Below are 24065 nucleotides of genomic sequence, written 5' to 3'. Positions count from 1 at the left end.
AGCATGGTTTATTAGCTGTGGCTCAGTGCCACTGTGACTGTGGTACGGAGTTGGCTGTGATCTGATGTGGGATGCTGGTATAGCTCTCTGAAAATAGCAGATAGACCAACCCAAGGTTTTTTTTCTTTCTTCATATCCTAAGTTTAATAGTTCAGTAGTTAATAAAAGCTTTGAGAATTCTACCAGAAGAGGTAATAAACATTTTAAAAAACGAGTAGCAAGCTTTCATTACAATGTATCATTCAAGTATCTGTCACTAGCAATTGTTCAGAGTTAGGATTATTATTTTAATTCATTTTAATGAGAAGACTGCTAGTGGTTTATATTTGCTTTAAAATAATTTAGTGCAGAACTGTGTCATAGACTGAATTGCTCTGTAAAACAGAACTCTCCAATAATAGCAAGCTCCCTGAAGTATTTCTCTATTATAGCTACTTACTCAGCTAGTTTTAGAAGGGGGAAAGATTGGGGAAAAAAAAAATGAGTGGGCTAGAAAAGCCTTTGTTCTGTGTTTGTGCTTCATGCATGTATCACTGCAGTTCTGAGTATGAAATTGAGCTGGGGCAAGAGCAGAAGGGCCAACAAAGTTACAATTTGTATGAAGTATCCAGCTGTAGAAGCTGAAGGTGGCAAATTGCAGATAATTTTTTTTTCTGGGACAGAAGTTTTGTAGGTACTGCCTGACTGCAGTAAGTACTAGGGGGAGAATTTCAGAGTTCACAGTTGGAAATGATTTTGGAGGAGGGCAATTACAGCTAAGGCCACAGAGGTGGGAAATATCTGATGCTTTGCTTCTATTTCTCCCTTCACCTCTTTTCTCCAGAAAAGAATGCATCTCAGTTGCATGATGTTTCCCTGTTAATGGACCTCTTGGCGGTTCCCTATGGGCCAGCTATATGCCGCAAATGATTGAAGAGGCTGTCTGTGTGCTTTGGCTTTGATGTGTACCGTATCTTCGGCCTACTTTGGTTTTCATGACCTATTCAACCTTAGGCCATTCTGTTAATCAGCAAAAATCACCAGTTAGTCCTTAACTCATATTATATGTGTGCCTGTGTGGGCAAAAGTTTTAAAACCAACAGTATTTTAAAGCAAAAATAAGTACGTTCCAACCAACCATATACCACTGCCGCCTTATTTGACTGAGCAATCATAATGTTATATTATCGACAGTATCTATGTATTATTTGGTTTCTCCATCTTTTTATTTTAATACACAGTTCATTTTACAAATAAAAATTTATTTGCTATCAATGTAAACTCAACTTGAAATTTAAAAATCCAACTGCAGAGTTTATGTCTTAATGACATATATGGCAGAATTGGAGTCACCATGCTCTGCTGTAAAGAATTGGCCCTGTGGAGTAAAGATGAGCTGAACTGTGAGTTAATCAAAGACGTGACAGAAAGATAACCTTGGAACGAGCATTTTTAGATATTAGGTACTCAACTTTGACTTTCTTTCATTTGTAAAAGGCTTCTGCCACATTTTATTTATTCATTACAAATGTTTTTGAATTCCGTGCAAGTAGGTTTTAGACAAATTATTATACAAGACAGTCTTAACAGTGGTGAAACAAATTGTGAGAGGATACTTTTACTGAATATTTATTTTTCCTTAATCAAGATGAAAGAAGCTATTCTGTTCTTCATAGAAAAACATCCGTAATCTAAGCTTCACAGCATGAGAATTCTATTTCTTAAAAAAAGCCATTTGCTATAATTATTGCCAGATTTAAGAAGACAACTAAATGTGCACTGGTAACCATGTTTCTCAGCTTTGAAGAGCACTACTGAATGTGGAGAAGCATGCCTTCTTAGCAGCTTAAGGTATGCAGGCACTGCAGCTGGGAAACGTATCTTGACACTTATCTAGGGTAGCATTATGCATCAATGAACATTTAAAGTCAGGTGATATGGCTGGAGGAAATAGGAGCTAAAGGGTTGACTGCTGTTGTGGAGGAATCGCACAACTATTTTTCCTGACATGTTTTAGATGAAAATGTAGGTGACAATACAGCTTATGTTAAAATAAGCTAGTAAAATCTACCCATGGTATTCTGCTGGGGAGGATGGGGATGGAACGGGATGAAGAGGGGGATATCTTATACATAATCTGGGGTTTTCTCTTCATTTGTAAATAGTCTTTGGTCCACCTAATCCACCTTTTAGGTTTTAAATAGAAGAGATGGTCCTGTTAGTTTAATTTTATTTGATTTGATGGATATGTACTGAGACACCTTCTCAGGATAGGCTTTTCATTCTTTCATCGCTTGACCTGATGGTAAGCTGAACCTGTAAACTTTTTGATCACAAATGCAAATCCAAAATAGAACAAAACCTTGTAGAGCAATTAAGTTGTTACATTGTCAACATAATGATTTTGCAATTTTACTGGATGTTAAGGTCCTAAAATGTATGCTACTGACACTATCTACGGTGGTTTCTCTGTCAGTTCTTTAAGTGTTCTCTCTTAATGTAATGCTGCAGTTTAGCTCCGTTCCAAAGTTTAGGTACTACTGAGATTCATTTTAGTATAGACTTGGATTATTTCTGGGCTCTTATAATTAGGTTTTTGTAGTTACTACTGTTACTTTCTAAAGGCTGAGGGTGTTAATGCTAGTGCTGGAAGGAGAAGGTAGGTTGCATAATCACAGTTGCTTGTTTGGAGTAAAATCATATTCTTTTTCCTCTATCATTCCTTTTTAATTCTGCTATGTCATCTTATTGTGGGGAAAAAACTGAGGGGACTTGGGGCTGTGATTCTTAACATAAACTTGGAACAAATATTAAATTCTGTATACCAACATGTGCACGACTCCATGATTACAGACAGACAAATATCTGTTCCAAGTATACAAGCGAAATATGTAGAATTTATACTGTTGCCTGTAACGTAGCAAAACTTTTTCTTACTAATTTGGATGTAATGTCTTCATTTAAAAAAAAATCTACTGTGAAAGTCCAAATATTTAAATTATTAATATATTTATATATATCATATATTAATATATTAGTATTTTTAAAAAAGAATCCCCTAGAAGAAAAGGGCACACATAAAGGTCAACAGAAGCAAATGCAGTGTCTTGCATCTGGGATGGAATAATTCTGTGTAGAAATAGAGGACAGGCCAACAGAGGAAGCAGCTCTGCAGAAAAGGAGCCAGGAGTGTCCTCTTGGGCAAGTTGAACATGAGTCAGTTTTGTGCCCTAGTAGTAAGGTGGCCAACAGCATTCTCAATGTTTAGCCAGCAGGTCCAAGTAACTGAGTTTGTTCAGCCTGGAGAAGAGAAGGTTCAGGGGAATCATAGAATCATAGAATTGTCTAGGTTGGAAGGGACCTTTAAGATCATCTAGTCCAACCATCAACCTAACACTGATTAAAAAAAAAACAAAAACAAAAGCAAAACAAACAACAACCCCCCTGTTGTCCCCCGTCCCCCCCCCAAAAAAAACCCCCCACAAACAAAAAACCGCATCACTAAACTGTGTCACTAAGTGCTATGTCAACCCATCTTTTGAATACCTCCAGGGATGGTGCCTCAACCACTTCCCAATCCCTATCTCTGTCTTATCAGAGCCAGAAGATGGAACCAGACTCTTCTCAGAGATGCTCAGTAATGGGATGAGGGGCAATAGGCACAAGTTGGAACATGAGAATCTCTGACTAAATATGAGGAATTTTATATTCTTTTTTAACCATGAAGTTGCTCAAACACTGGAACAGGTTTCCCAGAAAGGTTGTGGAATCTCCATCCTTGGAGGCATTCAAGTCTCAGATGGGCAAGTCCCTGAGCAGCCTAACCTAATTGGACCTGCTTTGAGGAAGGGGGTAGGCTTAGATGATCTGCAGAGGTCCTTTCCAACCTACATTATTCTGTGATTAGAGCTCTGTGGAAAGAGGTGGTGATCAGTAGAGAGAGTTGGGGGGAAAAAAAGGGGCTCATGAAAAATTTGAAACTGAACAATAAGGGCTGATGTCAACGTCAGGCTTGCAAATGAGAGGAGAGAATGGCCATGTGTTCATAACTCTAGAATCTGTTATTTTTCATAGTTCAGAATTATTTTTTAAGTTAAAATAGTATTGTTTCTTCAGGACGCGACACTAAACAAAATTCTCTAAAAATGTTACCATCTAAGGATACGCATTCTGACTTCAAGGGAAATGCATACAGTAACCTAGTATTTCTTAAATGGATAGAAATTATAGCAATAGGACAACAGTAAACAAATTTGGATTGTTACTCTTCTAGAGTTTTTGAGGGCCATGTGTTTTCAGATTCTTATTAAAGGCTTTAAGGTACACTATGAATTAAAAAATGTGCATTAACATCACAATTTTTGTTTTAAATACTTCTAGAAATTACATGTAATGAAGACAGTCTTGTTAAATGTGTATATATATGTATTTTTTTATGGACCTTAAAATGTCCAGAATTAAGAATATGTTTGAAACCAAGCATAAATTATTATTGGATTTATGGGTACTGATATCTTTTGATATCTTTAAACTGTTAAGGTCAAAGAATATTGTCACATACTACTTTTTTTTTTTTCTTCATGATTTATTTCCTCTTATACTTGCTTTGTTTCAAGAAAAGAGTCAATATTGTTCAGGTCATAAATAAATGGGGTGTGTGAAATACAAGGTGCTAACTAAAATCTGCGGGACCTGTAAGTTACTGATATGTTTTAAGTTGAATTTGACTTTTTGTCAAATTTGTTTATTTTTTTTGGAAGTCAGTTGGGAACTTTTGCATTTATTTCAGTAGAGCCAAAATTTTTATTTTAGTTGAATTTGCTGTTCCAGCAATTTTTTTGCTTTGTTAAAATTTTAAATTATTAGACCACGTAAATAGATTGTAAGCACGAAACATTATATATTAAAGCCTATTTATAAATTAATGTATTTAGTGTTTTATTTTGCTGGGTTTAGTGCATAAGCATCTTTAAATATCAGTATTACAATATTGGTCAATTTTATGTAAACAATTCTGAAATGTTATCTGATCTGTAGCCACAGTGAGGTTTTTGTAACTTCTTTTCTTTGTGAATAGTTTATATGCATTAGAATTTGGTTTGAGAGTTTCTGTAGGTTTCTATAAAGCAGAAACTGTTCCCATGCAAAGACAGCAAAAAAAACGATGAACAAGCAGAAAGTGTAAAGGGTATTAGAGGACAGAGAGGACCAAGTAAATCCAGGAATGCTTCAGGGTCCAGTGAAAAAACAGAGAGCTGTTTTGCCTTTTATTCCAGTTTCTGATCATCCTTTGAGCTATTTTTCTCTGATGCTCTGTTCTGCTGCTCAGTTTCTATTCTTCGTGCTTGCCATGCTGCCTTTTTTTTTTTTTTTTTAACTTTCACAAGTCATTGGGGGAAAAAAAAAGTGATTTGGGAAGAAAATGACAGTTTCTTACAGTGGTCTATTCATAAAGCCCAGGTATCTCTGTACACAAACCTCATATTTTTTTTTGGTATCAATGTCTGGGAGGGTCATGCACATGCTGTACTGTCCTCAGTACCTGTCTGCAGGTAGAGTTGTCCTGACCATCTTTGATTTCGTTTCTGCATCATGGCTCTGGAAGTACCGTGAGAAGTATCCGCAATGTTAGCATTAGTCATGTTAGTCATTTGTCTAGCAATAGTCAGGTATTTAGCCTTCTAATTAATATAAGGTGGTTCTAGGAGTACAGTGGAAGGAAAATCTACGGTGCTTAATCTTTTCCAATGTGAATCTATGATCGCAGTTAGCATTGGCTATTTCCAATGCCTAGAAACACGTTCAAGCTCTCTGTGGTATTTGCCAGTAGGACTGCAGTTGAGTGTTTTTCAAGACTATTGCCCAGGTCTATGAAATTGATTGTTAGTGAGAAAAGGGAGACCAGCAAGGGCATGCTGGAAAATGGGAAGTCTCTACTGCTTTTAAATTTTTTTTAAAACCTGTGTGCAGTTGTCATTTCTGAATACACTGTTATATGGCAGAGAATTCTAGACTAAATTTCTCTTTGGAAGAGGTACCCTCCTATCACTTTTGCTTTTTTTTTTTTTTTTTTTAATCTAGGGAACTTGACCAGGGCTTACTGACATGGAATATACATGACAGCAGATAAGAAAGTTACTTATTTTACAGAAATATAAACTCCATTATTCACCTTACCTATTTTCACTCCTACTCACCTGTGCTGAAGCAGGAACTGAGGAAGAGATCAAATCTCTTCCTCATCTCTGTTCTTCAGCTTGGGGAAGGCTGGAGGCATGTCTTAAAAAAAAAATTAAAAAAAAATAATCTTAAGTTACTGTGAGGTGGGTTACTCTTCTGTCTAAATATCATACTTATAGGGGGCACAGTAATAAAGAATAAGAGAAGGACTTTGGCAAAATGGAACCGGGTGGGAATGTTCTATCTAACTATTATTTTTACTTTTAAGGGAACATCATACAAAATAGATGGCAGGAGAACACAGCTGATAATGACTTGCAAGGTGACTGAAAGGTGCAAGTAAGAAGTTAATAGTTACGTTTTTGCTAGTGGATTATGTTTATGCAAGCTATTTAGAAATTAAAAGCAGTAATTTTTTTTAGGACCTGAAGGAAACAAAATGCACAAATCCACATTTAGTCAAAGACCTCTTAAGTTGTCTTAAGATTTGCATGTCCCCTGCCTACCATGTTTCTGAGTACTGAGAGAGTCAGGTTGTGATGAATAGTGACATTTATAGCAGAGACAATACATCAGTAGTTTTTAAATTCATCTAGAAACATTGTGTTGACATTTAAATGATCAGATGCAAAGGAAAAAGGGAATGACAACTACAGAAAACAAAAATAAGTGCTGAAAAACACTTATAGCCGATAATATATGAAAAGCAAAAATATTTTTCAATAACTTGAGTTTGAACATTACAGAAATATTTTACAAGCAGCTGTAAAGTATGGATGATGGCTTAAAAAATAACTGTAAATTATCTAGAATGGAGATAACTGAGACATGCAATAAAATCTCACTTTCAGCTCTATCAGTAATGTTATTTGCCTGTAGAAACTTCCTCCTAGGTGTGAAGAGGGATGGATCAAATATGGAGTTTATTCATATGACTCCATTCTGTGACTGAACAGATTTTTTTTTATGTATTTTTTTTTCCTTTCACATTCCCCAACACATAGCATACACTAAAAAAAACCCCAGTTGAGTCAGGTCACTATTCTAAGCACAAGCTAGTTCTCCCATTTAGGCCACACGTGACAATATATGTACGCATACGCAAACACACTAATGTATTAAGGAAAAAGAAAATTAACAGCAAATTCTGCCTCTGAATTTAACTGTTTTGAGAAATATAGACATAACAAGACTGCCACTATTTGTATACTGGATTGCATTCATGCTTCGTATCTCTCTGGAATGTAGTGGAGAAAAATGGGACAGTAGAGCTTTGGAGCTTTGGAAAGGTGAAGTATTGTGTGAACTAGTGTAGGTAGCCCTTCTGGATGTCGCTTGTCTCTGAGACTCTTCTATCATTCTTGAAATTTCAGAATTGTAGGATTTTTTTTTAAAACGAGTTATTTAAAAGTTCTGACAGTCTTCCACAAGCCCCATGTTTTAAACTGTAAAGAACCAATATGATCTAGAATCTGGAATGATCAAATAATTTCCATGTATTCTTCACATTTTATTCTTCCTGAATTTGAGTCCTCCTGTTCTCACTGTTAGTCCTTGTTGGTATTTTTTGGAATGAAGAGATTTTCTGGATGCCTTTTTGCCTGTTTGTGGAAAGTACTCTGATTGCTCTTTTCACCTTGTGGTCTGAAATTCATTCCAGCTTTTTCTCCAGCACCAAGATCCCTGTGTTTCCATTATTCTATATCTCAGCCAAACTTCCTTTCTTTTTAAAATAAACATTTAATATTTAATAGCATGTAATATTTTTAAGCCTATTTATTATAGCACAAGTGTTCAGATGGACTTTTTATGTCTAAGCATGCTTCACAAATGTGTGTCAAGCATGTGGACATGCTTGAGCATCTAAGAAATGGAAGGAAAAATATACAATAAAGTTATTGGGAAGAAAATTATGGTATTGTGTGAGAAACATAAACATGGTGAAAAAGAAGGGTTCATGGTGGAGGGCCATATTTTTTAAAGCCATTTGTTGTTGGATACTAAAAACCTGTGGAGCAGGTGGCCAGTATTAATTTATAAGAAAATAAGCCTTACTGTTTCTAGTAGTTGTGGGTCTATTGATTTTCCTAGGAGGAATCATCTGTTTCTTAAAATTTCATAAAAGAGACAATCTCTCTTTTACATTTGGGTAGAAGCAAATACTGCAGAACTGAAATGATAGGAATGTCAGCAAAAATAGCTTTATCCCTCCTGTATAGGTTCCTAAAAATTCTTATGGTAATTTACCAGTGGAATCTTTCATTTCCAGGCAGATCATTGCAATCCTTATCATATTGCCTAAATCCTTTAACTTGTCGTGCCTTTCAAGGTAGGCAAAAGGTCACTCTCAGGCACCCAAAAAATTTGCTTTCAGTTGAGGTAGATGAGGATTTTGTGACAGGCAATTGCTAGCAATATATATGCAAATGCTCTGTATCTCTCCTAGGTATGTACTTGCTGGAAAAAATGCAAATGCATTCTTTGCCCTACCACAGTATTTCCTATAGGACAAAGTAAGATCAACATTTATTATTGTCTTGTCCCTTACTATAAATAGTTCTCTTCATACACTGTTTTAAAGTCCTCAGTCTACCAATTAAATCCCAACATGGATATTAAAGATATATTTCATTGTCTAAATGGTGAGAATTCAACTGTTTTCGTGATAATGATTTTTGTCTGCTTCTGCATATTTTTTCCTCTCAGGAAATTTCAAATCTTGCTCATGTTGTTTAATGAGTTGGCTGGTCAAGCATCTGATGCCCCGGTGGGAACTTTCAAAGTCACTGAACACAGTTTTACTTAAATCTAGCTGACATTTCTGTCTGTTCGATTTAATGTATGATTTCCATAGTTAAATTACCAATCAGGTGGAGCTTAGTACAATCATTCCTCTGCCCTGTGAACACGCATGCGTCCTGCACAGAAGTGGGCCTTTTGCTGTTCATCAACATGGCAAGACTGTTTTCAGATTCTGCTGGTGTTTGGGAAGTCTTTAAAAGTCAGTTTTAGTTAGAAATAAAATTTTGAACTTGTAATGAAAAATCTGAGTACAGAATTAGTCTTCAGTATTTTATTCTCAACCCATTTCAGATGCAGCACCTCTCTCTTGTTACAATCTGGTAGAACTAGGTTATTACAAACCATGAAATATTTGATGTAGTGTTCTGCATGCTACAGTCTGATGCAATTAAACGCTAAAGTCCTAAAAAAGTTTATATTGTTTGTATTTCATTTCATTCTATTCAAAGATCTTAAATGTTTGCTGTCTGCGTGCTTCATACCTTTGCTGTGAAACATACGAGTATTAATGATAGAACTTTTGAACAGTTGTTAATGAATTTGTTTAGTGAAAATCAAACCTTAGATAGAGTCATAGAATGGTTTAGGTTGGAAGGGACCTTAAAGATCATCTTATTCCAACCCCCCTGCCATGGACAGGGACACCTTCCACTAGAGCAGGTTGTTCAAGGCTAGGCTGGATGGGGCTTAGTGCAACCTGGTCTAGTGGGAGTTGTCCTTGACCTTCCATTTTGTTTCTTTTGGGAGCCAGTGCCTGGAAGCCCAAAATTTCTTGGGGATGTTGCCTTCCCTGCTCCCCTTCTGTGTCTTTATTAGGCAGCAAGTAAACAAATCAGCTGTAAGTAAACAGTTTTCAAGAGGAGGCAGTCTATTGATCTGTCTTTTGGCTGGCAACAGGAATACTCTGAACTGTCTTATATGTGTGCCCCGTGCACTGAGTTAAACCAAAGAAACCCCTTAGAAAACTTCACTAAGCCCTGAACTGATGTCAGTTTTGATAACTATATAGAGGTGTATTTAAGTTCATATACTTTATGTCATAACAGTTCCAATTTTCCTCCCCAAAAATAAATCATTCTACTAAAAAGGGAGAGTAGCTCCTGGTCATATGATTGCCACATGATGCACATACGACCTCGTCCGTAGTTTCTGATGTGTCGGGGATAAAGATCCCTGTTGCTTTCTTTTGCAATAGCAGATTGTTGAGGTGACAGTATTTCCTACTGAGGGTGCCTGAAAAATTGGCCTTTTATAATTTATTCTTGCTTTTCACTGAATTTCACTGAATTTTTTTAGAGTTCGAAGGGACCATATAGATCATCTAGTCCAACTGTCCTGCTGAAGCAGGATTGCTTAGAGAATGCTACTCAGGACTGCATCCAGGCGGGTCTTGAAAATCTCCAAAGAAGGGGACTCCACAACCTCCCTGGGCAGCCTGTTCCAGGGCTCTGTCACCCTCACCGTGAAGAAATTCTTTCTCGTATTCGAGTGGAACATCCTATGTTCCAACTTGTGCCCATTTTCCTATGGTAAAGTTTAAAAAAAACCCAAAACTTTGAAGGGTGAAAGAGAGAAATAACTTTTTTTTTTTTCCCTCCTTAAAAATGTTTTTATGTAGTTCGTTTTTTGTGTTTAGAAAAAAAAAAAGCCAGAAAGCAGTGAAAAATGTGTTCTTATACTTTTGTTACTCTTAAAACAGTGATAAGGTAGGGAATTAAAATTTTAAAACGTTGTGTTAATTTATCCCCCCCCCCCTTTTTTTTTTTTCATTTTTAGCATTTGCAGTAAATCTTTGAAACATGGTGAGACAGAGGTGATTTTGACACCTTAGTCCCAGAGCTGTTGTTTGTGAGAGACATGAACTGACAGAGGGGCTGTCTGCAATCATTTTATTTCTGTGAGGTCTTTGATCACAGCATGTTGCAGTTAGCCTAAGATGGGTGTGCGTAAGTTTTCAAGGATGTAATTATTGGATCCATTAAACAAAAAAACTAAAACACACGGGCTGGGTCTTTATCATGTAATTCTACACCTTAGAGTAAGTAAAACTGTCTTCAGGAAGCAGTTTGCAAGCTGCTTTGTGCACAATTCATTGCTGGCGTGTAGCCAGCAACAGGAGCTGCAGCCCGGCTTGCTCTAGCTGCCAGTGTTCTCTTGTGTAGGAAGTGAGCCCAAAATAGCATGTTCCTACTACCTCCCTTCAGGGTTCTTTAACAGTTTCTCAAAGGTCAGTGGCAACTAGTATCAATTAAAGTAGGTTTGTGTCTGCTTTTAATGTATGCTTTTACAGGTAGTGGAGAACAAAGTAACTTTGACATGCAATTCTGCTACCTCTTTCCCTGAACGCTCTGAAGTTTTAGCTGTATGAGAGGATCCAAGGCAAGATGATTTGCTGATGTCTCGCAGGTGAACATTAAGGTAGCCCAGTTGGGTATGCTGAAAACATTTCCTTGGTCAGTTTGCTCTGGCAGGAGTAGTATTGTAATATGTATTCATTCAGTAGCCTGTGATAAAATGAACATGTCCTTAGAATTAGAAATAGCTAGTCTGGCTCCCAGTCACTTGATCTGCTCACAAGCACAATCTCTCTTGAATGTTCTGCTTGGTTCATAAATCAGTCAAAAGGTAGAATATTACGATGGTAGATAATAAGTACATTTAAGATGTATCTGGAAAAAAAAAACAAGCAGAGGTTTTTGAGTTTTGCTTTCGTTTAAAGCTGAAGCAGAGTTTCACTGGGAGTTTTAGTGACAGGTTGATATCATCTAGACAGAGTGATCTATCTGAAAAAAGATTAATGTTAATTAAAGTGGCATTGGAGAGCTTCAGCGGATGACAGCAGCCAAGCTGGCTACAAGCTATTTTTAGAAAATTGACTTCATAGCATTCAGTATGACTCATTTATTAAGTTAACGGATGAATCAATAGCTCAGCTTCTTATGGCAGTCACTGAATGTGGAACTGTATATAAAGACTGTGTTCATATCTTTGGTCAGAATTCAAATTATAAAAGCTGGCCAGTATTGATTCACTCCAAGAGCACAAGTGTCTTGCTCATGATGTGACTGTGCAGTAACAATCCAGCGAGCCCATCGGCACATGCATATGTACAGGGTCACAGGAAAACCATTCAGAAATCCAACTTGCAACTATATGGAAAATAACATGGTGATAATTTTAACCTTATATCGAGAATAAATGTTTTTTAAATGAGAAATTCAGTTGCTGTTTTAAATAGAGTATTGAAACATACAGCAAACAGGTCATAAAAGGCTAACTTATTAAAGTAATGGATAGTTTATCATTAAGAGTCGCAATTTAGTTTTCTTTAAGTTTGTCTTCTCAAATTCTCTTCCCATTTGGGTTGTGGTTCATTGTTTCTTGCCTCCATTTGAGCACAGTTCCTCCTGCTTTTTAACTTTCCCTTAACTTGGATGAAATTCAGGTTTTCCCTCTTCAGTGATATTCTGGTTTAATTTGTGAAATAGTAAAGCTCCCATCTGTTCCAATACAACTGTATTGGCTTCACTTCAGTTTATTTCCTGTATTTTGCTAATTTCTTAGGTTGCTATAGAAACCTTGCTTTCAACATTCTCCTGAATCCTTTTGTGAATTTCCTGCGAACCCAGTCTATGCATTATATGTCAACCTGAGATGCACTTTTTTCCTAAAATAGCTTCCCTAAAAAAGAAACAAAGTTTCTATTCTTTCAAAAACTCTTGTGCAAATAGTCCTATGAGCTTTATTATTTCATAATTATTTTTATGGAATTTCTGTAGTATCTTTTCTGATTCGCTCCTCAAAGACCTTTATCAGTTTAGCCTAATATAAAGTGTGGTTCTTAATTTTTATTGTGTTAGCTGTAATTACTAAATCTAGGAATAATTTCACTTCTGCAAAAGGATTAGAGACCTGGGTTGTCTGTATTACATGCCTGGTGTGATACAGACCTGATGAGACTGATGTCTATTGAAATTTGGATATAAATTGTGAGACCTTTCAGAAATGATCAGTTACATATATACATGTGAAAAATTAAAGTTAACTAGTGTTTAAAATAATTTCACTATTAAATAATATAGTGTGAAAATACTGCCGTTTGGAAGAGGAAGACTTTGCGCAGTAGGTCTCTCTAGATGGTGTTTCCAATCGTCTTTTCAGCTTGTTGGAAGTAGCTGTCTGTACCTTTAGCTTTGCTTTTGGTTGGTTGTGTATTTTGTTCTGAGAGAAAATGCCCTTTGTATTGTATGATGCTGGTTGTTGTGTTGTTCAACTGCAGAAAAATATAATAAAATCTATAATAAAAACTAAAATGTGTGAAAGATAAAGAGTGAATTTGCACAAAAATTGAGTCCCTCACTTAATTCTGGCCCTTCTAACATGTTCTTTGCTGCATTATATTCTAGCATGCAAAGCCCACCAATCCTTTGCTTCACTGATTGGAATGTATTTGGTTCTTAAAATGCTGATCAAAAAAGTTACTGTCAAATGTTCCAACAAAATCAACCTGCAGAGAGAGCTTGCTCCCAGGAAAATGAAGAAGCCTATGCCGTGTGCAAGGCCTCTGTCACAGACTGTGTATCATCCTGTACTGAAGTCACCAGTGTGTAATTGTCTGGTCTCTGTTCTTTCTGGTGCCAGTGATCAAATCCGGACTGGTCACAGTTCATAGTGACACTTAAATGTTGGTCAGAGAAATATTCAATATATAAAATTTTCCTTGACTTGGACATACCGATTAATGCATTGATTTTCAGTTTGCCCTGATTTTACTGTTCTTTCATCACACTGTTTTTTGTTTTTCTCAGTAACTTTGTGTGTGTCATTGTGTAACCCTGTGGACTTACCTGACTGTGGGAGATTTGTAACAGCGATTTGGTAACACCCAACTAAGTGCTTTCAGATTTCTTTTCAGAGCGTTTACCATGACGTAGGAATGAACTGGGATTTATGATTTTTGAGAGGAGAGTATGCAGTGTGTTTCACAACTGGTTCTGTCTCTTAAGTTCATTTGGCAAGTGAATTGTATGGCATAATGTTTTGTGCATGAAATTGACACTAATCAAGACACTTTGCCAGAAAAAAAGCAGACAGACTGTTTTTACATTTTATCTATGTGTTATTGTTAACTACTCACAGGCTTTCAAATAGGCAGCTTAAATCCTTTTTTCTCACAGATATATTATTATATAGTAAAAACAAGAACTCTGTTCCTCACATATATCATACTTGGGACGAGTAGAAGAGTTCAGGCTGTGTTAACTGGATCCTCCCAGTGCATGTGATGCTTTTAAACTTCTGTAAAACTCACAACCAAACTTTATACACAAAGTCAAATGTCTTTCTTACTGTCCTCTGTTGTACCAGATTCAACTGGCAATCTACTGTTGTGGATCTCTCTTCCAGGAGTTGTAAGATGGAGTGAAATCTAATCTTCTGAAATGTGTAGTAGTATTATTGTGTATATATATATATATAAATATAGTAGTATTTAAATATTGACGTATTTCAAGCTAAAGATGTCACCTTAGAATTGAAAATGTAAGATAGTTATGGTGAGCTGGAGCTATAAGTGAGAGATTGTTTATTTAAACAGTAACATAACTTCTAATGTATCTTTCTCTTCCAAAAATGCAGAGCTGTGATAACTGACACTTTCAATGACATTGCATATGTGTATTTGTAAAGGAAAATGTCCATTTCAGGAATGCGTAACTTAAGATGTGCTACCATTTGGACTGCAACTTGGCAGACTGAGAATATGTTAAACTCTTGACACACAACTTTGCAAAAGTATTTGCAGAAAATGATGCTAATTAATGGTTTAAGCAAGCCAGCTGAGTTTACTGAGTCAATTACTTTGATTTATAAAAGTTTTTTCTGATTTATTCCAAGAAAATGCTTAATAGTTGTGCCAAAGGTGGCCAATAAAGAAAACTGCCATGTGGAATTCCCTGCTGGTGGAGTGCTGGCAGCAGAGGCTCTGTCCTTCCCTTCTGCCAGGGGTTAGAAAGTCGATGACATTATTTTTTGGGTACTCCAGAGTGCGGACAGGAATGGATCTGGAAGAACTGAATCAAGACTATTTTCCTACGGACTACATCCAGTAGCAATAGGACTGGTCATGTGCAATGACAACACACACTGATCTGAGCCATCTGATGTAATGAGGCAAACCTTCATCATGATGTTAAAACTGATTTCTTATAGCTGGAAACACCCTGGAAACACCATTTGAACAAAGGTCAGATATAGTGAAGAGTAAAAGCTCATGTTTGCACTTGCAGAGGCAAAATAAATGTTTCAGTTCTCTCCAACTTTCAACTCCCTTGATGATTAGCAGCAATGGAAGTTGCAGAGGAAATAAGAGAGGAATTGCTACACTCTAATTGTTCATGGAGAATTTGAAGGCTGTAATGTCTGGACCCTGGCTCTACCTCGGAAATCATAGTTGATGTTACTTGGAGCAGCGATGGACTTCAGATTTGACTTTTCCATGCAGACTTCATTTTCTGTCTAAAGTCTTCAAACCATTCATTTCTGAGAGTGACTGACTTGTAGAGATGTGGAAAGACAGGACTTATGGGGAAAATCTTAATGTATTTTCTGTGTTACTCTCTTTTCCTCTTTTTAGGTTGAATAAAAAATATGAGTAGTAATGTCAAGATTGAATATAAGGGAATACGTTTGTATAGAAATGCTGACAATTGGAAGGGAAACTTCCAATAGTAGGGAGATAATACAAATACACATTTGATAGCTGTCTACTGCTTTACAATAAATAGTTTCTCATGTGATTTCCATTTCTGTAGGACCCTGAAAATGACTAGTGTTGCTGTGCAGAGCTAGCAGGGAGGTCATTAGTGCAGTTATATTTTTAGGTCTGAATTGTCACTATCAATGATACTGCTTCATGAAATAAAAGAAGCTATGTCTGTATGTGTCTGGGGAAAATGTAATATTTACCACCGTTTATACTACAAGCTTTTCATGCATCTTCAGTATGTAAACTATTCTTTACCATAACTTTTGCAAGATATAGACAAGTAAATTCAGTAAGTTCAATGTGGAACAAAACTCCCTATTTTTCTATATCAGTGCCGACTATTGCACATCACCCACTTTTTATTACCAATCATGAACTCCAGAGACTTTTCAAACATGGAAGCCATAGAGTCTCTGTGGTTTGTGAGGTCTGTACGTGCACATCTAATTAAAAAACTTCAATTTCTAGAATTGCATTTGGTTACATTTAAGACCGTATAGCAGCTTAGTGAAATACTGAGGACAAAGCACACCAAGCTTCAAATATTTAAACTCACCCATATGGCTTAGACTACAAACAAGAAATCATAGAATATGATGACTGATGGCCATTAATGTAAAGAATAACATCCTGGTGATGGCAACTGCTTAGTTGACCTGATTTTCATCTTTCAGGGTGATGAAGGACACCTTGTTTCCAATGTTTATGTTAATCACATGAAGAGTTTTCTTTGGATAAAGAAAGGAAAGGGGTGGTTTTGCTCTTGTTTTGGGGCTTGATGATTTTTTACCTCTAAATTGATAGGAGGGATATTTGTGTTTGGGAACAAGTCATGACACCGTTAACATGCTGTGCTTTTGAGAATATTTTTCTTCTGATTTCAGAGAATATTTTTCTTCTCCTGATTTCAGGTTGGGTGGGACTATATCTGCATACAAGATAGTGCCAGACGAAATAGAAGAAATCAAGGTACAGTATTACTGCCTTTCAACACTGAGTTTCTTTGCTTGGAGAATTACAGAAATATTAAATTAAAAAGCTGTGTTCTTTCTTGCTTTGAAGTGCACAAAAAGTATATAGGCTTTCTTTACTGTCCTGTTCAGTAAATTCTGAATACAGAAAAAAAGAATTATTATTGGTGTTGATTATATAAATTGATTACCTATCTGGAAATATATCTTAAACTAAAAATTGAAGAATTGATTTCAATTGAATTGAAACTAAAATTCAACCCTTATCCTTTCCAGGCATTTTAAGTTCCTCTTTTGATTGATAAAATATATTTTCTGTAGGTATTCATCTTGGTATTTCTTTAAACGTACAAAATATTAAAAACTCTGTTGAAATCTTAAAATTATTCAGTAGTAAAAAACTGTTAAGAATACTTTCTTTCTGATTTATTAAATGATGAATGTATTGAAGCTGCTGGAACATTTTATTGTCTACTCAATTCTAATCTATCGGGGGGGTGAAAGTGTCTAAAGTAAAATTATTAGATCCAAATTTAAGCATCTAAAATAGAATTTTTGTTATTTTTACAAGTACAGTTTATCTTCAGCTTAAGTTGACTTCAGTTGGGTTTGTTTTATGCCAAAAGCTTGTGTAATTCAACATATTTCTGTTTTGTTACCTGAGGACAGATGCAGGACTGCTGTGAACATTGAGTTATATTTTCATAACAAAAAATAAATATAAATGTAGTGTCCTTTTGCTTTTGAGATCAAAAGCACATCCATTTTTTTCAGTATTATCGCTCTTCAGAAGAGGGTAGTATGAAGTCATTGATACTCAAAGTCCTTAAAAGCTCTTTGATTATGGGAGTGACAACAATCAACACTGAAGTCTGCCTCTAATGCAGTGTGCTCTATAACAAAATTCACTTTAGCCGAGTCTTTTTTTTCTCTCCTCTGAGATTCATGGAGTCCTCTGTCCTGAATTATCAAGCAGAGCATGGTTTATTAGGGTAGATCCAATGTTTAGACTTTGATATTAGAAACAAAGAAGGTTTTCAAAACTTATTAGTGTTATGTAATATTTACATGATGTTCAGAGAACTGCACCAAAACTATATAACCAAAAATGACTAAAACACTAAACCATAATATTTCTTCTTTAATATAAGAAGTCAAAACCCACTGACATTTTGCTAATGTTGAAGATGGAGAAAAAGAAGCTGGTATTTCTGGCTTTGTTGTGCAAACTGAGTTCAGTGAACAAATTAAAATGGAATGCTAGGAAATATGAAATAATTTTAATCTTGGGAACTTACTGCATTAGCCAAGATCAGTAGTCACAGGAATGGATTTTTCCCCCACCTGTGAAGGAGGCCTGTTCTGATTTTTCGGCTCTTTCTCACTCAGCTGGTGTTTAAATGCTTGAGATGTGAGGAAACAGCAAAGGCTGGGTTACTTATTGATCTCAGTTGTGCCAGCATGTAAGTAGGATTGTATTGTTCTGAGTCTGAGCCATTTAAAGTGGAAAAAATCACTTCCTTTATTTGTTTTTGGTAGCTGTCTTGTCTTGTTGAGGTAATGGGTTTTTTTACGTTTTGACTGAAGTCAGCTGACCTCTCACACATAAGTGATTGAACTTGTCAAGCTGTAATATAATAGGTGTTAGTCATATGAAATAAGGCACTACTGGAAGATGCTAAGGCACACTAGCAGTGAGTATAATGGACAAATCTATATCATATATGGAAAATTACTCTTCTGTATATATGTATTTTGAATAGCAGCTGGCAAACAGGGAGACTGAATATCCTTGCAGTAAATATAGGGGGAGTCTTAACTTCTGAAAGGTTCTCCAAGCGGATTTGAGTAGAAAAAGGAGAGAGGAGGAAATAAGAGAAAGCAAATGAGAATATTGGAATGTAACTTCTAGACAGGACAGAATCTTCTTCCATGCACAGTAGTTCAGAGTTATTTTGCCTCACAACTATCCCTCCCCTACTTAAACATGAAATATTAAGGGGTTTAATTTAATGAAATATGCAAGAAGAATAGCTCTGGTTTTGATATATGATTTAACTTGACAGGTTGCTGAATTACATTCACGGGAGTTGGAATATTCATGTTTTCTGATAGGCCTTACAAAGTAAACTGCTTGTTTCAATAGCAAAGGAGGGTACTTTATCACAGAGAGAACAATAATTACTATGACAAATAAATAAGAAGTCTCTTTGACAGTGATTCCATATATTCTGGAAAAGGTGGTAGATGAACCTCTATTACAGCTCAAAATAATTAATGAGGAAAACAGATGTATTGATTTTGCTAATTCATGTAATTACATCTTAGGTAGAACACCATTGTAAGCAGAGACTATCTCTTATTTTATGGAAGAGGAAAAACTCTGTAAGCTGTAATATACCTGCTGATGAAAAAGTATCTTTAGAAGATTAATGAAATGCATGTTTCTAAATGCATTAGGAATTTCAAAAATAACCCGTATAATATATATATATGATAATTTATTTGTCCATATTGCAATACTTGGCAAATTTTAACATGTGTCTATAATGTTTCCATTCTGGACTATTTGGAATATATTTACCCTTGCATGTGAGTGTGATTTTACAATATGTATATCTATACTGTGAGATCATGGTTTATGTATCTAGAATATTGCCTGTACATATGTGTGACTTTCTTTGAATGATTGTGTATGGTCATTGGTGGGTATAATTGAAGCAGCGTATCCCGATTACCAAAATTAAGTAGTGTCTGACGTGCTTATAGGCATATGATTAGAAGTATTTATGGCAGAAGTGAGAGCATGTGCCCTAACTACCCTCATGCACTGTACCAAGTTTAGGAATAATTGTGTGGAACCAATCACCATTACAGTTCCTCAGCATCTGCATCAGTCTGAAATGGTTGCAACTTACCTTCCCTAGACTTTTGTCATAAGTGTTTAGGTTCCCAAAGTGAGAGCACTCAACAAGTAACTATGTGAAGATACCATCACGGGTTTCTCCCCTGAAAACTTTTCTAGAAGGTAAAAATGTATTCTGTCACAGGATTTTCAGGACCAATGTTTCAATAAAAGAAGCTTTCAGAGGAGGAAAATGTGAGTGAATGCATAAATGGATGTACTGCCATCTGCATTCCTGTCATTTCTTTACACCGTTTAAAGCAATGGCACTTCATTTTCAGTACCTGCTGGTTTTAAAGTTCTGCGGGAACTGTTGAAGACAGTAAATATAGGAGTTACACCATACTTCTGAGAAAGTATCACTGTTTTGACTTTCTCTGGTCTTTTCACATCAGAATTATTCATCCTGTAAGCAAGTAGCTTTTCAAACTTGCAAAAAACACATTGGCATATTTCGGCTTTGCTCCTTGTCCACTGCTGTAGTATGTTATGCCAAAAGGTGAGGTCTTTCAAGCCAAATAATTCCTTGTGCATAGCAACTGGTGAGCGTATCAGGCAACGCTGGTTTTGAAGAACATCTTCTGGTTGGAAATTAAAGCAATTGCATTTGAGAGGAAAAGAATAGCAGTGAACTTAACATTTCTTTATGTCTAGTTAATGACATTCGTGACAAAATACAATTTCGTTTACAATATGCAGTTTGCCTCAAGAGTAAAGAGCAATTTTTGACTATTACCGATGAGGGAAAGTTTGTGTGATGCGCCTGTAGGTAGTTTTATATGACAACAGTAGCATCTTATGGCTTATAATACTATGAGATGCTCTCTTTCATTGCAGCATTCTGTCATTACAAAAGAAATACATGATGTTGTGACGGATTGTTATTCTAGAGGAAGACTGTGAATAAGAAGACCACTCATTAACAGATTTGAAAAAAAATACTTGATTTGCTAGGATTTGCAAGTCAACAGCAAAAAAGAATTTAATTGTTCTTACCCATGTGCTTTTCATGTAGGCATATGTCATCATCTCAAGACCAGAAATGAATTTCGCAGCAGGTGTTCAATTCATAAAAGTAATATCCACAAGAAAGACATTGCCATTGTATTTCATTCCTGTAATACTTGTGGTATGAGACAGATATTCCAGTGTAGAGAACAAGGTTAAATGGTTACCTCCTCTGGTAGTTAATTTTAAGAAATCTTGCTAGAAATTTTTCTTAGTACTGGCTGTAAATTTCTAAATTAAGATGTAAAGCACTAATGTAGATTTAGATGGAGGAAGACACGGAATTTTTTTAGTTCTATTATCCACCCTTTCACACAGAAACATATTTTATGCTCCTCGAAGAATACGCCTAATTCTTCTACAGATATTCTTTAAATGAAAGCACATATGCATAAAGTACTAAGGGCTGCCTTTAAGATTACAGACCTTTTCCCCTGAATAATGACAGGATAGCTCTCTTTTTTTTTTTTTCTTTAGAAGTATATGTTCACTTAATAGTTTAATATATGAAAATCCTTTTCATGAATAGGTGAAACACATTCCTGTCAGACTGTCTTCAGTCTGTGAGGCAACAAACTCCAGTGATAAAGATCCAAGAGTAGAAAATTATAAAAAAATGTGAGAGAGGGGGTAGCATCCAGAAGAAAAATGGGGAAAATTGTGTCTTCTTAGAGGTCAGTTGCTCTGTGTGACTTAGGAATTCATGAGATTTTAACTTTTCCGTACAATCGTATTTAGGAACATCTTATGAACAAAGTAGCTGATTTCAGTATCAGTGAGCTTCATTTCAGAGCAAAGCCGGACTCTCTGTCATCAAAAATATACATCAGTCTATTCTGAGACTTTCTCAGAGATCATCTGGTTTGTAAACCTTGTGGTGTCATACACCTACCTAATACTGTATGCCAGAATCTGTTCTTTATGCCAGCAGAGATAACTCATGCTACCTCTGTGTGCAGCCAAGAGACACTGACCTTGATCCTTCAAAGCATTTTCATGTTTATCAATGTGTGGAAAAAAATAAGTAGCCATTTCTCAGCAAGTGCCGGTTTTAGTCCTGTGTCAAAAACCCACGAATGATAGAAGGGTGGTCATTAATACTGTGGTGGATAGTGCATAAGAACAGAACTGTGATTCAAAGTATTCAGACTTCACAAAACTGGCTTTGTATCTCAATAGTGGGCAGTAGAGCATTTAAATATTTCCTACATCTTCTATAGAATGAACAATGCATTACATAAAGAGATGTGCTGTCATCACAGTTTTGCACAGTAAGTCCTGGATCTGGTTTATTTCATCATTGTACTCATGTTCATCTGCTAAGTGTATCAGCATTTGCCGAGGGTCTCCACAAAAAGTTTCCCCAAGGTTTGCGATGGGAGGCATCACAATTTGGTGATAACGCTGAGGTTATCGCTCTGTGTGTCTGTTTGGATCCAGCACAAATGAAAAATAGGTTTCCCTGCAGTGACCTTTCAGAATAAGAGTTTTTTGAAGTGGCTCAAGCTGTTTAAAGTATGCAGTCCCACCAATCCTATTACTGAGAAACACAAAGCACCAAGAAGCTTTATTAACCTTGTAGGAGGGACAATTCTGTTTCTCAGTTTTTCTACCAGTGTTTTCCTTCTACCTCAGATTAGAGGTATTTGTGCTCTGTTCTTTTAGTTCTTGTCAACAGCTGATTATTTACATTATGTTGTATCATATTATATTACATTGTGTCTAGTTGACTGTGATTTCATTACCTGTTGCGTTATGTCAGTTTTTCTTCTCATTAGTCTTTTGTTGTTTTAAGTTAGTTTTACTTCTTCTAAAACTGATTTTTCTCCTTTTTCTGGAAAGCACAGTCTGTATTACACTGAGTTCTGGCTTAGAATCTGGGGTTTGCAAGCCTGAACCACTGTCCAGGCACACTCACACCAGTGAAATAGGACTGTTTCATAGGAATGCCTTTTCTGTTGTGCGAAATTTTTTTCTGCACCCATGAAGCCAGTAGTTGTTGAGGATTTTGGTTTTGACTCTTGGATTGTTTCTTCTCTGGTTTTTGAGACTCATTTTGCTTGAAGGACATGAGTGTTCTCCATGCTATAGCTATTGCTGTCGCTGTCTCAATTTTTTGTATAGAAACTCCTTAGGGAGTACTCACTGAAGGGGCCTTTTCATCTGTTTCTCTCATCTTCTGTGGATGATGGATACTCACTGCAATCACAGACCTCTCAACCAAAAAAAATATCTCTTCGAAAAGAATGTAGAATGAGAGATGGCCAAAGTGTCTGTATTGCTGTTCCCTGATCATTGAACAACAGGATTCAGTCCTGCCTTTGTGGATGTTCCCTGGCAATTGATGGTATTTCTTTTGGGCCCAGGCAGTTGCTGCCATTACTGGTATTACAGGTATACTCCATTTTTCCTCTCTGCTTTGCTGCTTCTATGCTGTTTTGAGAGATGCGCATGATGTAAACCAAGCAACGGGGGTGTAGGAAGCTGGGTGTCCACTCTTTTTGACATCTGGCACTGAAAAGGTCGACTGACTTTTTTTTTCATTTGGAAGAGATGCTGGCAAGTATCTGGGGGTGGCCCAAATTTCTTTACATCTGTTAGTGATCAAACTCTGATTACTATTAGGACCTCTGAGTGTATTGCAAGGACTCTTCTGCTTTCCTGGCAAGGACATCAAATGTCTAGATGCTCTGGATGAAAAGGTATACTCGCTAACTTTCCACATGAAAATAGGAATTATCCCTTCTTGTTTTCCTGCTGTCGTCCATCTTACATTTCATAGGCTCTGTGGCCTCCAAGACTGCATGGCTCCAGAAATGAAAGAGGAGACCACCTCACCAAGCTACCTTCCTCTTACAAGCTGTCTTGAATATAGAAGACACTGAAACATTGTTAGTAATTCCTGTTCTAATGTGAGAAGGATTTAAACTAATGAATTTTATATTTTATTGGTAAATTTGGTCTTATGAACATCCAAAACAAGTTTAGCCTGTGTTTTGCAGATCATGAAATACTGCAGCATGGGGAAGGGAAGGGCAGGAAGATAATGCATCCATTTAAGTTGAAATCCCACTTCAATGACATAAAATCATTTTAGTAATATTATTATTTACTTTCCAAAGCAAACAAAATAGTTCTGTAGTTCTCCTGCAGAGACAGAATACTCTGTAGGATGAAAAGAGAAAAATAGCTGGAAGTTAATTTACAAAACAAACCACTATATTGTTGATCATTCAAGCCTTTCTGGTTATCCAGTATTTAAGCATTCTTGGTGCTCTTGCCCTTAGGAGGAGAGATTAATGTGTATCAGATTTTTCATTACCACAGTCTTGTTTGTCTATTAAATCTTTCTTCACTAAATACATTAGAAACAAACAACAAGAGATTTCAGATCTCTTGTTTTCCAGCATAAAAAAAAATCTCTCCTTCTCTCTGTGGCTATAGTAACAAATTT

The 24065-nt window shown here is 36.2% G+C and overlaps 1 protein-coding gene across 8 annotated transcripts in view; it reads left to right on the top strand.

Annotated features, from left to right (window-relative positions):
* GPHN (gephyrin) overlaps positions 1-24065 on the top strand; it is a 287559-nt gene that overhangs the window by 107219 nt on the left and 156275 nt on the right. For all 8 annotated transcript variants that reach the window (XM_074149777.1, XM_074149781.1, XM_074149778.1 and 5 more), the window contains exon 3: positions 16639-16696. In XM_074149777.1, the coding sequence (XP_074005878.1) occupies positions 16639-16696 (58 nt within the window). The remainder of the gene's footprint in view (positions 1-16638; positions 16697-24065) is intronic.

This window comes from Numenius arquata, chromosome 6 (assembly GCF_964106895.1).
Source record: "Numenius arquata chromosome 6, bNumArq3.hap1.1, whole genome shotgun sequence".
NCBI classification, from domain to species: Eukaryota; Metazoa; Chordata; class Aves; order Charadriiformes; family Scolopacidae; genus Numenius; species Numenius arquata.
This window is presented reverse-complemented; position numbering and strand designations above follow the sequence as displayed.